At 33.2% G+C, this 14,152-nt stretch overlaps 1 protein-coding gene across 5 annotated transcripts in view; it reads right to left on the bottom strand.

Annotated features, from left to right (window-relative positions):
• Positions 1-14,152, bottom strand: part of SH3KBP1 (SH3 domain containing kinase binding protein 1) — a 160,742-nt gene that overhangs the window by 24,714 nt on the left and 121,876 nt on the right. For all 5 annotated transcript variants that reach the window (XM_026714219.2, XM_087938245.1, XM_026714217.2 and 2 more), the window contains 4 exons: positions 6,436-6,537; positions 5,754-5,802; positions 4,197-4,277; positions 2,487-2,649 (listed from right to left, as the gene is read on the bottom strand). In XM_026714219.2, the coding sequence (XP_026570004.1) occupies positions 2,487-2,649; positions 4,197-4,277; positions 5,754-5,802; positions 6,436-6,537 (395 nt within the window). The remainder of the gene's footprint in view (positions 1-2,486; positions 2,650-4,196; positions 4,278-5,753; positions 5,803-6,435; positions 6,538-14,152) is intronic.

The following is a 14,152-nucleotide window of genomic DNA, read 5'->3' as shown; positions in this document are numbered from 1 at the left end:
AAAATGAGGACACAGATTGTTGTGGGCAAACATGCTGACATTTGTAAACCATTCAGAAAGTGCCATAAAGCACTATGGCACACTAAGTAAGTGCTATTGCTATCGGGGATTTAATATTACAGCATTCTTGATGGCCTCCGGCTTCTGTTTAAATTCCTCTAGCACAGTCACCATCACCCCCACCCCTCGTAATGCAGCAGTTCTTACTTTTTTACCCCACGATTCCAAATGAAATTATTTAATCCCATTTCACCTTGTCTGGAATAACTCTGAACAATTCTGACCTGTCTTCCACATAATAGGCCTTCAGATACTAGAAGACAGTTGTCATTTCTCCATATGGTTTTAGCTTCCTAAGCTAAACATACTCACTTTTTAAAATAAAATTTTCCTTGCAGAACCCTTATCTCCTTCACTGCTATTCTCTGGACATAGTCCAGTTTGTCAATTTTCATTCTTAAAATGTGGTGATTAGAATTGGACTCAATAGTATAGGTTTGGTCTGCCCAATATAAAATAAAGAACAATGACTTCATTTTTGATTCAAAACCTCCTAGGCTACTTACTGTGTGTACCACTTCATTAACTGTACCCTCCAACATATTAAAAATATCATTCCAATAAAACTAATCCTTTTCATACTTAAAAAATAAGGGCTTTGTTCTTACACACTTATACAGTACTTACAAGAAAATGAACAGTTTTTATCAATGATAATTGAATAACTATAAACATGTCCTGACAATGTCAATTATTTCAGGCCTGATACTTTCCTTTTTGATATTAAAAAGCTAATTTAGCACTGATTTCATTTTTAAATTATAACAATATTACCAGTAATAATAGACATACCTAATGTTCATGGAGGCAAACAGATCCTGTTAGTTAAACACTGTAGGTAATTTCAGAAATCCTCTGGCAACAGTAGATATAGTAATCATTATGTCATCATCGCTATCAAACAGACCAAACTAGAATTCTGTTGCTTAGGAAAAAGGCTCATATCCCATAACCAATCAGATTTGGTTATATTCTACATCCTGAAAAAAATTCAGCTATTTGTAGAAGTAGGTTTATTTCACATAAACACTCCTATAAATGGCTGTATAAGTAATTTTTTAAAAAATCTTAATTGCTACAAAAGCTCTGCTGGTCTTATTTGATGATGGAAGACCATTATCATTTTAAATGTGAATCAAAATTATTTATTTACATTACAGGTGGCAAAGTACTATGTTTGGGGTGGCCATCTTTTTAATAAGGATTGTTAAAGGTATTTATATAAATTGTAAAATTAATTTATTAATTAATTTTAACTGCTTTTCCTAAAGAAGTAATCTTGTAAGATCCCAAAAGGAACCAAGGCTATTTAATTTGCTTGTTTATTTATTAAATTTACCCATCTTACCTCAAGGTAACTATATAAAATGCAATATGAAAGGGTTAAAATGTAATCTAATGTAGAGTTATATGTATTACTTATTATTTCCAGTTAAGACTTTTTGTGATGTCACAAAAAGTCTAACTGGAAACAATAAGTAATACATATAACTCTACATTAGATTCCATTTTAACACTTTCTTATTGCATTAGATATTTAATGTACTTAATGAAGTGCACAATATATCTTAGGTAGCTATTAAGGCTTTGGAAATGATATTCAAATGCTGTAGTTAGAAATATCAGATTTATGCCAAAATGAGTTTCCCTTTAATGCTACTAGTGAGCAAATAGGATTTTGAAGAAGTAGGAGAGAAAGAGTATTGATGCTTTTGAACTTGGTGTTGGAGTTGAGAATAATACTGATAGCCAAGAAAGCAAACAAAAAAAATCATTCAAAAAATTTCACAAAAGAGCTATAATATCCAAGAAATAAAGTTGCATATTTTATAATTGCATTAAGATAATTTTTCTCAACTTCAATCAACCAGTGTTGTAATTTCATTTATAGTTTAATGATGAAGCTCAAACTACCATATTATGGATATATTTTGTGAAGACTCTGCACCCTTGAGAAGGCTATAATACTGGGGAGGAAATGGAAGGAAAGACAAGAAAAGAAAGACTGGCAGCAAGGTGGATGAACTTAATAAATCAGCAATGAATGTACCACAGAGAAATGCCAAGTTGACAACAGATCATCTTGAATAAAATCTTACACGGTTATTAATGAGTTAATTAGAGAGGGCCAATTTAATGCAGTGTTTAAGACTCTAAGTTTAAGGCTAGAAATGGGGAGACTGTGAGTTCTAGTATCAACTTAGGCACAAAGCTAGCTATATGACTTCAGGCCAGTCACTCTTTCAAAGCTCTAGGGAGCAGACAATGGCAAAACTATATCTGAAAAACCTTACCAAGAAAACTGCAGAGACTAGTCCAGGCAGTTACCAGGAGATAAATACTTATTTGGGCATCAGAAAAATGGTTGATATCAACTTGACAACAGATAATCATTATAGTTAAAAACAAATGATTAGGTCAAATACCTTGTTTGAATCAGAGGCACAACTGGTCTTTCTGGTCTTCTTGGTGGCAACGTACCAGGTCTGTTCAAAGAGTTTGTTTTTGGTGGTCGAGGTTTCTTGGGTGGTATAGCAGGAACAGAAGGCTTCTGTAAATCTAATGTTTTTTGCTCTCTCTCTGGTCTTTCTTCAAATCAATTTTCCATCCAAAAGAATAAAGACATTTTAAAGCCAAATAATCATATGCAATAGCTACAATAGCCAACAAAAAAAGAAGAAAAAACCCTAGCAATTGATTTACTGTCATCGCAAGTATATTATAGCTAGCTACCTAGAGTCATTAAGAGTTGGGCAGCAGACAGGTTTACTAAATTATGGTTCATCGCACAGTGGGATGTTTAGACTGGATTTGGCATTTTTATCCGTCTATTGAGTCCTTCCCGAGGACCTGGGATAGCAGATGTTATTTGATGATGTTGAGGTACTGTTGCAGGATGTACACTCTTCCAAGTAATCGACTAATGGTGATTTTGTCAATGCTGATGGTGCTTAAATAATGCTCTAGATGTTGTAAGATTGCATCTTGCTATCTTTGCTTTCTTTAGCCATAATTATTATATCTCTATTTGCAGAGCTTTGTGTTTTGTGATTTTCTCCAATTCTTTCTATTCTGCTTTCTTCTGTCTGCCATGTACACTATCCAGACATTTTTCTCTATTAAATTATTAGTATATTTTTATTAACCAAATTGGATTTTTTATTTATAACTTTAAAAAGTAAAATTAATTTTCTGGTGCTAAAATTTTTCAAAGTTTTTATTTTCAACAATAATAAATGTGAATCTTAATAACTTGCTACTGTTGCCTAATTTAAGAATATTATAAAGAAATTCTTAAAATGTAACTGAAATGTGTAAGTAATTTAAATCCATTTTTCTTGTATTCTAAAATATTATGTAATTATTGTGTAATATTTGAATCACAATTTAATGACTGGATGAATTTAATGATTTAATGGGCCAATGAAGAGTAGGAAGGAAGGATGTCTGTCAAGTCTGAATGCCCATTAAATTCAAATACAGATAACTGACCTCATTTGCAACATGAAGTGATGTTTTATTCCATTTGCAGAGTTAAGTAATAAATTTAATTATTTGCATAAATTGATCCAACAATTATCAATTACATAATAATGCAAATGGTATCAATTGTCCATATTGCTTCAGAAGCAACAGCATTTTCTTCTTAGAATGGAAGTAAAGTTTTTTATGGTTACATCTGAGTTCTGTTGGATCAATATCTGGAGAATCAAAATTTTTATAGTGGAATAGCTTTGGATGTTCTCAAGAAGCTTTATTTGTATTTCATCTAACATTTGGGACTTTCTTTTAGAGAGAGAAATAAAATGCAGTTTTAAAAAAACAAAAGAGAAACTGACAGAACCATACTTCATTGCTGATGCTTCTGGGCACTATTTTACAAGTAATCAAACAATTGGGAAATTTGGGCCACAATGGAACTGGTGGCCTATGTGTCACACTTGCAAGCTAATTTCTACACACTGCAATATGGAATTCCCTTATTACTGTTCCAGAAATTATATACAACAAAGATTTTCCTACGAGTGTTTCGGAGTCTCTGATCAAAAAGTTAGGACAAGACATAAATGCAATTTGTCTTCTGGATGAAAGATTAAAATATAAAGGTGGTTTTCAAACAGAAGTATAATTCTTACCTTTTTCTTCTGTTCGATGAGGAAGGCATTCTGGCCTCTCAGGAGGAACCTTTTTAATTTCATGCTTTCTATCTGTAGTAGCTATCAAAAAGCATAATGTTAAATACTTTAAAAGAAGATGATAAAAATTATTTTTTCTGCTCTGCTAATGTATTAGTTTTTCATTTAAAAGGCTGTTTTCTATGGATTACACATGTAGACCTGTTTATATTTAGGAATATTTCAATTTCAATTAAACTCTGTTAAACTTAGATTCATTGTGTCAGATACAGTAAGTATCAAATCAAGTAGATTTCAAAATTAAAAATCACAAAAAGTGATTATAACTGCTATAGCACTTAACCGGAAAAGGAGATTCACTGCTTTGGTTTGCTTATATGACAATGATCCATCACAGTCATTCTTAATGGATGTCAGTTTACAAGTGAGTTCAGCAATATTTCAGAATTGCCCAAAGTTTATTTTATCTCTATTGTAGCTGAAGCTAGAATATCCATAATCATATTTATGCCTCATGTTATAAATTGACTAATTAATTAAAGTCATTGCCCTATTGCAGGAGCAAGAGAATTAAGCTGAAAAAAGTCTTTGTAATTCCACAACTCAGATATGAAGCACCCTAAATCAGTATTTCCTGTGCTTATTAGAATACAAAAATGTCCTTTCTAACTGCCTCCTCAAAACATCCTTCCACACAAATTTAGTGGATTCATTCAAATGTAGGAAATAAATTGTATGCATTTATTAGCCTATAATTTGGGCGAACCTTTACTCATAATCATAATTATGCATATAAAGTAAGATTCAAAATAAAGAGAATAGTGTATTTACAGCTGTTTGTCTGTTGTTCTTTCCAGTGCCTACACATTTTAAACATGTTTTAGGACTTTATTTCATATTTCTTCTCTTTTATTTCTTGGGATATGAGCTGGTGTCATATGACAGAAGCATGCTGAATTTAACTGAGCATGATTTACTTGAGCTCAATAAGAGAGAAGTTCCATAACAGAATTTTCCAATGATAAAGGAAAAGTACGAAATATTATAGGTGAATGATTTAACAAAGAGAACTAATAATTAAATGCATAATTAAAATAGTAAACAGCTATACTTTCCATTTCTAGCAAATGATAATTCTAAGTGAAAATCTTAGAATGAAATCAAGATATTTAAAAAGCAAATGAACTTAATTTCAATAGGAACTCTAACAAAATAATAGCTATTATTAGTATGTTCCTTTAACTATAAGATGGCAAATGTATCATCACCATAGAATAATAGAAACAGTCAACTATACTGTTGATATAACTATACAGTGAGCCAACTGCCAAACAATCACAGGGCTGCAGGAGGGATGGAGGGAAGCAGCTGTCAGAATATAAATATATCTGGGTAGGTCCATTATAATTTTGAATGGTCACTAAGTGAAGACTACTTATAGTTGCACTTTAATCATTTAACATGGTATGGTATATATACAGCAGCTAAGAGCATGTTAAAAGACTCCAAATGGTTTGTTGTGTATTTAAGAGAATATTTATTGATGCTGTAAATTACCTGATCCTTGTTTGAAAGGAGCTGAAGGAGGTGGAGGCTTTTTAGGTCTCTAAAAGTAAAACAAAATGAATAAATAAAAGATTATTAACAAAGAAATACTAAAGGAAATTAAAGGCATTTTTTTTACATTTTTTGAAGTTTCAATGAGGCAATGTATTATTAGTAAGAAAATATTAATAGTCCTCTCAGGAGTAAGATTTGCAATAAATATACTACATAAAATCTGTTTTTTTTCCATTTAAGGCATAATGTCATTAGAATAATGTATTACCATATCCAGATATTAGAGCTCTGTTTTCAAGATGGAAATAAATTAAATGTATTGGAAATCCATTATCTGTTCTTGTTTTCTCTTTTAAAACCAGACATTTTCTTTAGAATGTCCAGTTAATGGAAGCTTTCACAAAATAAAGTCTTAAGAGTCCTGAGAAAGCTCAAGGAAAGGTGGCACCTGATAGGCAAATGATGCTATAAAATATGAATCTTTATCAAATATTAAAAAATGATATTATTTTTAGAATGTCAATATGCAGATTTTATTTTATAAAACTGTATAGTTTTAACAGTTATTGCCATTACATGTGTTTTTTTTAAAAATAAATGTTTTATGGTTTAGGTGGGCAACATTTGTAAATGATGTAAAAGTTCATTAGCTTTACAATAATAGGCAAGCTGCTCCTACCTCTTTTTCAAAATCAGGAAGTAATAGTTTTACAAAGTTATCAGGGAATACTCCTCTTCTACCATTAAGTTCTCCTTCCCACCAGCCAGCATCAATGCAATCCTATAATACATAAGAGAAAAGTGTATGTATGTATGTATGTATGTATGTATGTATGTATAGACAATTATTCTATTTTCTTTCAAATTGACAATAAACAGACAAATATCTTTAAACAGTAGTTAGGATATATTTACATCACATTTCTGTATAAGTGTTTGGACCTGAAACTCATAGAACTTACTTCAGAAACTGGGATTTTCTCCATTTGTAATGTGTTGTTCTTACCAATATATGAAAGATTTTATTACCATTTTCATTCTTCATTTTGTGAAACATTGGATTACAAAATAAGTAAACCCACCATTATAGAATCTAGCTACTGTATATAACTCTTATTATCATCGATCTAGTTATATAAGTGATAGCTAAAGAGATTGATAATAAAATAAACTATAACAATAAAGGCTGTATATCAACACATTGTACATTCTATGGAGACTCTCAATCATCCAGATCATGGTTGTCTCAAAGGTGCTTTTTCTTGATTTTTTTCCTTTGAAAATGTTTTGCTTTTCATCCACGAAACTTTTTCAGTTTTAACTTAAGAGTGGGGAATGGAAGGATATATGTTATTTAGTCTTCTGGTTGTTAGCACTCTGAAGATCAGTTGTTAATGCTCTGAAATTCATTGATATCACTGGAGGGCTTATTTGTATCCCCAGAGTCACCTGAATCAGACTGTAAATGGGTATGGGACTTTATTGTGACTGCTGAAAGGGTTGCAATTGTAAACAGGAGATAGGTGATGTTATATCCTTTCCCCTCAATTGATGGATAGCTGTTCAATCTTAAAACAGATGGGGTCTTTCAAACCAATGGTCCTCTCTGTCCAAAACAAGAAAGTCCAGTTGTTTTTTGAAAAAGCCTTCTTGGGACAATCTTGACCTGGATGACTAAGACTCTCCATACACACTTCAAAGGAGTCCTGGATGGAGAGAACCACTGTTCTCCACACCTGTTTGCAATCTGATTTGGGTGACTCTGAGGATACAGATAAGCCTCCCCACAACTCCCCACCGAGCTAACCCTGCAATCCTCAGTGTGCTAACAACCAGATGACTGCAAAGAATATAAATCTTTCTATTCCTCACCAGTTAGAACTGAAGAAGTTTCTTCGATGAGAAGCAAATGTTTTCAAAGAAAAAAAATCCAAGAAAGTCCAATTGCTTTTCAAAAAAGCACCTTTGAGGAAGCATACGATAAAAGTATGATAGTTTTAAAGATGGAATGGAAAACGTATGTCTGGATATCTGGGGTTTAAAAAATATATTCTCCATTTAGTGCCACCTTGTAGCTTTCTCTGCCTCCTCTCCCAAAGTACTAAATGGGAATTCACATATCTGATATGCAAACTAATATGGTTGATCACTATGGTACATGGTAAAAATAAATACTCAAAACAATTTATTTACCACCATCTAATGGCTTGTTTGGAGCTCTGCATGCTAGATAAAGTAGTCAAACTGGTCTGTAAAAGTGCATGAGGGAATAAGATAAACTTGGTTTCTATAGTTCAAAAACTACTTGATGGCACATTAAATACATTATTATCAAAGGTAGCCTGGAATTTAAGTAGTACAGAACATTGCCTGTCTAAATATAATTGAATAAGAAAATTATTTCAAACTCTAGTTCCAACCAAATGGAAACCTGGATTTACTGACAGGTGGCTTCATAGCTTGAAATAGATCAGCAAGGATCCCTAATTACCCATGACTTGAAAGTGACAACAAAATTACTTTTCCTCCTATCAAAAAAAAAATTATTGCTAAATTTAACAAGTTAGTAGGGAAGAGAAGACTAATCATTAGGACTGGATTTATATAAATAAGCCCTCCATTCAATTCTGGTTTCTAAAACAAAGTTGTAGTTTAGAATAAGGTCAAAGTGTATAATTTAATTCATGGTTAATTGATGGTTCATGCTGGTGGATAGTGAAGATTTAGGGTTGTGGATTTTTTTTGCTTTGTTTTTGCAGCCTGTTCTCACTGTGGTCAGCAACTTGCCCTAGGAAGTGCACTAGTCTCCCAACAAATGTTCTTCAGAAGCAGTCACATTGTCCTTAAAGGGGTGTGTGTGTGTGTGTAATGTATATGTATGTATGCATATGTATGTATGTATGTATGTATGTATGTATGTATATATGTATATGTATATGTGTATATATATATATAATTGAACATTTTTCAACATTTTACTCTCTTTACAACATTACAGCATCGTAGATATTCATATATACATCACAATCTAGGTAGCAATTTAATTATGCATTGCATAATCATCTGTACAGTTTCTTCCAAGATGCTATTTCATTGGACAACATCTGGTTCTAGTATTCTGAGAAAGAGAAAATAACTTTTCTTCATATTCACCTCATAGTCACCACCTTTCTAATCTAAAAAGCTCCAAAAAGCAACCTTTCCTCCTCATCTTAGCTGCCCCCCCCTGAATTTTCTCTAGTTCCATTGTATACCTTTGGAAATACAGTAACTAGAACTGCATACAATACTCCAGATGTGGTCATGCTACTGACTTACACTGATATTTATAGTCTTTATAATTATGCAAATTATTATATACATGTGCATAAATATTAGGTAAGTGAGTATTTTGACCATATCATCCTTTGTATGGATATTTTTCACGTCCAAGCTATGAGGGGGTGTGTGACCTAAGGAGATCAACACCCTATATCAACGTGTGCATAATTATTAGGCAGCTTCTATTCCTTAGGCAAAATTGACTAAAAAAGAGATTTAACTGACTCTGAAAAGTCAAAAATTGTAAAAAGTCTTTCAGAAGGATGCAGCACTCTTGAAATTGCTAAGATATTGGGACATGATCACAGAACCATCAAACATTTTGTTGCAAATAGTCAATAGGGTCTGAGGAAACTTGTTGAGAAAAAAAGACACATGTTAACTGCCAAAGATTTGAGAAGAATCAAACATGAAACTACCAAGAACCCATTATCCTCCAGTGCTGTCATATTTCAGAACTGCAGTTCTGAAATACAAGTACAGAATTACAAGGTGTTCAGTGCTCAGAGACATGGCCAAGGTAAGGAAGGCTGAAATTCAAACACCACTGAATAAGACACATAAGTTGAAATGGCAAGACTGCACCAAAAAATATCTGAAGGCAGATTTTTTCAAAGGTTTTATGGACTGATGCATGACTCTTGATGAACCAGATGGATGGGCCCATGGCTGGATCAGTAACAGGCACAGAGCTCCATTTTGACTCAGATGCCAGCAAGATACAGGTAGCATACTGGTATGGACTGGTATTATTAAAGATGATCTAGTTGGACCTTTTCGAGTTGAAGATGGACCCAAAATCAACTCCCAAACCTACTGCCAGTTTTTAGAAGATACTTTCTTCAAGCAGTGGTACAAGAAAAACTCAACATCTTTCAAGAAGACCACGATTTTTATGCAGAACAATGCTCCATCACATGCATCAAATTTCTACACTATGTGGCTAGCCAGTAAAGAGGCCTTAAAGATGAAAGAATAAGGACATGGCCCCTTTCCTCACCTGACCTTATTGACCTTAAAACCTGTTGAGAACTTGTGGGCCCTTCCTAAACAGGAGATTTATGGTGAAGAAAAACAGAACACCTCTCTGAACAGTGTCTAGGAGACTGTGGTTGATGCTGCACAAAAAGTTGATCATCAACAGACCAAGAAACCGACAGACTCCATGAATAGAAGGCTTATGACTGTTATTGAACAGAAGGGTGGCTATATTGGTTGCTGATTTTTTTTGAACTGTCAGAAATGTTTATTTGTAAATTTTGAGTTATTATTTTCACTTTAACAGATGAAAATAAATGAGTGAAATAGGAACATTTTCATTTTTCATTTAGTTGCATAATAATTCTGCACACTAATAGTTTCCCAATAATTGTGCACATATAGATATTCTTCTAAGAAACTTTCTTAAATATTCAGATTTGAGATTTATTAACATTTTAGATTGACAGAGAGTACTGTAGTTCAATAAAAATATTAATCCTCTAAAATACAGTTTGCCTAATAATTGTGCACACAGTGTACATCTATTTTGTATCTAACTAAATATAAGATTTATATTATACCTCTCTAATTTACAGATTTAAGAGTTATCATGTTTGCCTGGTTAATTTGATCCAGTGGGTTGATTTGATTTGATTCTGTGTGTGTGTGTGTGTGTGTGTGTGTGTGTGTGTGTGTGTGTGTTTTCACCATGCTGATATTTCAGAAAGCCTTAAAGAAGAAAGAAGAAAGACTTTTTGTCCAGGTCTTTGGCGAGACTGAAGCATCCTTCTGGGGTAATGTAGGTTGCTTTGGTTATTGTCCAGTTTGTCATTTTTTGTTCTTTAGTCTTTTCATTGTGCCATTTTATTATTCTATGTATTTTCTGTGTGTTTTTATCTCTAAAGAGTTGCTGGGAGTCAAAAATTATGAACATATTTGGGCTAACATGCTGTTGTCAAGTCTGAAAAACAAAACATTGTCAAATACCTTCAGTGAACCATGTATCATTACTCTTTCCTCATCAGTCACTGCTTAGCTCTGGTCCCATTTATTTATATGTATAGTTTGAATGACATCTCCCATTTTGATGCCTAGTCCCCTAATATGCAGGCATCCCACTTTGGAATTCTTTGTAATCTCTTTTTGTTTTTATCACTCTGAACAATGTAGTGTCATCAGCAAATTAGTCCAAATTAGTCACACCCAATTCCAGATCAAAATTAAAATGTTCCATTCCAAGAACAGAAGTCTGCGAGTCCACTAGTTACACACTTCAAAAATGATAAATGCTTATTTATTCTCATTTAATACTCTTTAGCCATTGGTTATCCACAAGACAGCCTGCCCTTTTATTCCGTGGCTACTAAACTTACTGAGAAGTCTTTGACAAGGGACTTTATCAAAAGCTTTTTGAAAATCTAACTAGATGGTGTCTAATGGCTTTTTCTTATCCATATGTTTATTCACATATTTGAAAAGCTGTAATAAAAGGTCTTCTCTTATATATCCTTGAGGAAGATTTGTGTCTCCAGATGTTTGGCAATTTTATCTTTATGGCATCTTCACTATTTTCCCTGGGTAAATGTTATGCTGACAAGCCTATAATTTCCCGGATCTCCCCATGAACTCTTTTTAACAATTCGAGTTATGCTGGCCACCTTCCAGTCCTCAGCTACAAAAGTCAAATAGAGACAGGGTCAATATTTGAATTATGAAGTCCATAAACTCAGCTTTATGCCTGTTTGCTCAGCTTTCTTTTTTGAATGGGGTTTTTAAACTTTTCAGGACTAGTACCAATTGTCTCTTGAGAAAAAGAGAGGAAACTAATATTGAAATAAAAGAGCTTCAAAATACTTATATATTTAATATGTATTAAAATAACTGGTTTGATAGGCTGTTCTAAATTCTGATAGTAAATTATTAGCTAATTAATTCCATATTTTATTTTAAAAGCAACAGAAATTCTTCCAACTCTTCAATAATATACTTTAGATTAGATTAATAGAGTTGAAAGGGATCTTGAGGTCATATAGTCCAACCGCAACTATTATTTAAACTTCAATATGTACCTTAAGGTTATGACCTTCAATATAATATATAATACATAACTTCCAATCGAATTCTGCTTGGTACATTCTTATAATACACACTATATTCTTTTTAAAAAAAAGATTATAAATGTATGTAATTATAAACCCTCATTCCAATCCAATTCAGTTCTATCATTAATAATCATTAAAATCTTAACATCTTTAACACTTCTTTTCAATTAAATATTATACTTCCTTAAAGACACATATAATCTCCATAATTAATTTTTCCCTTATTTCTCTTCACATATGTTTTGTAAATTATTAGATATTCATTTTGTTACATTTATTTATTGACAAGCATTCCACTGAATTATGATAGCTATTTTATCAAGCTTTTTAATCATACATTGTTTCATATTTTCTAAAATTATTTCTGTTTCTAATATAACAATACTATCTTACGTACCTTTGCAGAATCCCTTTTTCCATTAAATTTTCACCCATTATCTCTAAATAGGCCCCGTTTCTCTCTATTTTGTTTCTATCCTTTATAACTTCTTTTCCTTTCTTTCTTCCCTCTCTTCTTCTCCCTCCCCTTTTTACCCCCTTGTCTCTCTACTTCTAATTTTCTCTTCTGCATTTCCCTCTTCTGTTGCTTTCTGATTTTATACTTATTTTTCACTCTATTTTGGGGGGGAGTTGTTTTTTCCAATCTTAAACTTCCCATTCTCTTTCTCCCCTTTCCTTTTTTCCCCCCACCTAAGATTACTTGTTCATTAAAGATGGCTTCTTCTTTGTTGCAATCTTCTTGTTCTGCAGGCATTTCTTGTTGTTTCTCATAATTCCAAATCTCCATTTCTAAAAACTGAAATACGAAGCCAAAAGAACCTCTCCCTTCTTGTGCATCTTCTTTGTACTTTTTAAGTTCCATTTTCAGTTCTTCTAAAAGTGGAGCCATTTTAAACAGTTTTAAACAACCACCCGATTGATTTAGTCATTCAAATATTATAACCAAAAATCCAGAAATCATCAAGTAATCCAAATAGTCCCAAATTATTTCTTCTTATTTCTTTTTCCACTTTCTCTTCCTGGGGTTTTTGTTGTGATATTTCAGTTAAAATGTATCTTTTGGAAGTCTTGTTGAGATTTTGCTGTAATTCTTTTTAATTCCAGGCAGTCTCCTCCCTTCCAGATCCTGCCCTTTTATTCTTTTTCTCTTCTTTCCTATTTTCAAAAGCTTTTGATTATCCAGAAATCTTTATTATCCCTTTGACTTTTTATTTTCAGCATTAAATGCCTATTAATGTCAAAGTGGATTTTTTTCCAATTTCTTGCTTAAGTCTCTTAGCTGTCAGTACAGGAAAAGGAGAAAAAAAAACCAAATCTTTTCCCTTTTCTCTCTCCTTTGCAGCTTAAAAATCTTCTTAGGGAACAATGTTATTGTTCTTTTTTTAATAGTTTCAATTCCAGCATACCTTATTTGTTGCTTTTACTGTTTGACCCAGTCAACCAAAACTTTCTCTTCTTATCTTCCTCCTGCACATTCTTTTCCAGTTAAGTTCTTCTTTGTGGTGGCCATTTCTGACCACTGCTACAACCGCCTTCGGGATAGGGAGTAATGGCCAGCTGGGGAGGAGAGATGCGGCTCTCCTCAACCCTGCAGGCAGTCTCCCCCTTCTTACACCACCTCTACGGGGTGGCTTAGCCTCTAAACCAGTTGGCTCGGGGCACTCCAGCGGCGAGCACGGATCAAAACCGCACAGAGACATGGTTTCACTCTGTCGCCGAAGAAGCTCAAACCGGAAGTCCCTGTAACCATTCTTCATGTTTTAGTACCCAGTCCCCTAATCATCCTAGTTGCTTTTCTCTGTACCTTTTCTAGAGTCTCAGCATCTTTTGTATAGAGTGCGGTGATCAAAACTGGATGCAGTATTCTAGGTGTGGTCTTACTAAGGCTTTATAGAGTAGTATTAGTACCTCACTTGATCTTGATTGTATCTCTGTTTATGCAACTTAGGATTGCGTTGGCTTTTTTGGCTGCCGCCGCACATTGCCAGCTCA

Source organism: Pseudonaja textilis, chromosome 8 (assembly GCF_049901715.1).
Source record: "Pseudonaja textilis isolate UNSWEBS1 chromosome 8, rPseTex1.2, whole genome shotgun sequence".
In the NCBI taxonomy this organism is placed as follows: Eukaryota; Metazoa; Chordata; class Lepidosauria; order Squamata; family Elapidae; genus Pseudonaja; species Pseudonaja textilis.
Note: the sequence above shows the minus strand (reverse complement) of the source record. Positions and strands in the feature narration are given on the sequence as shown.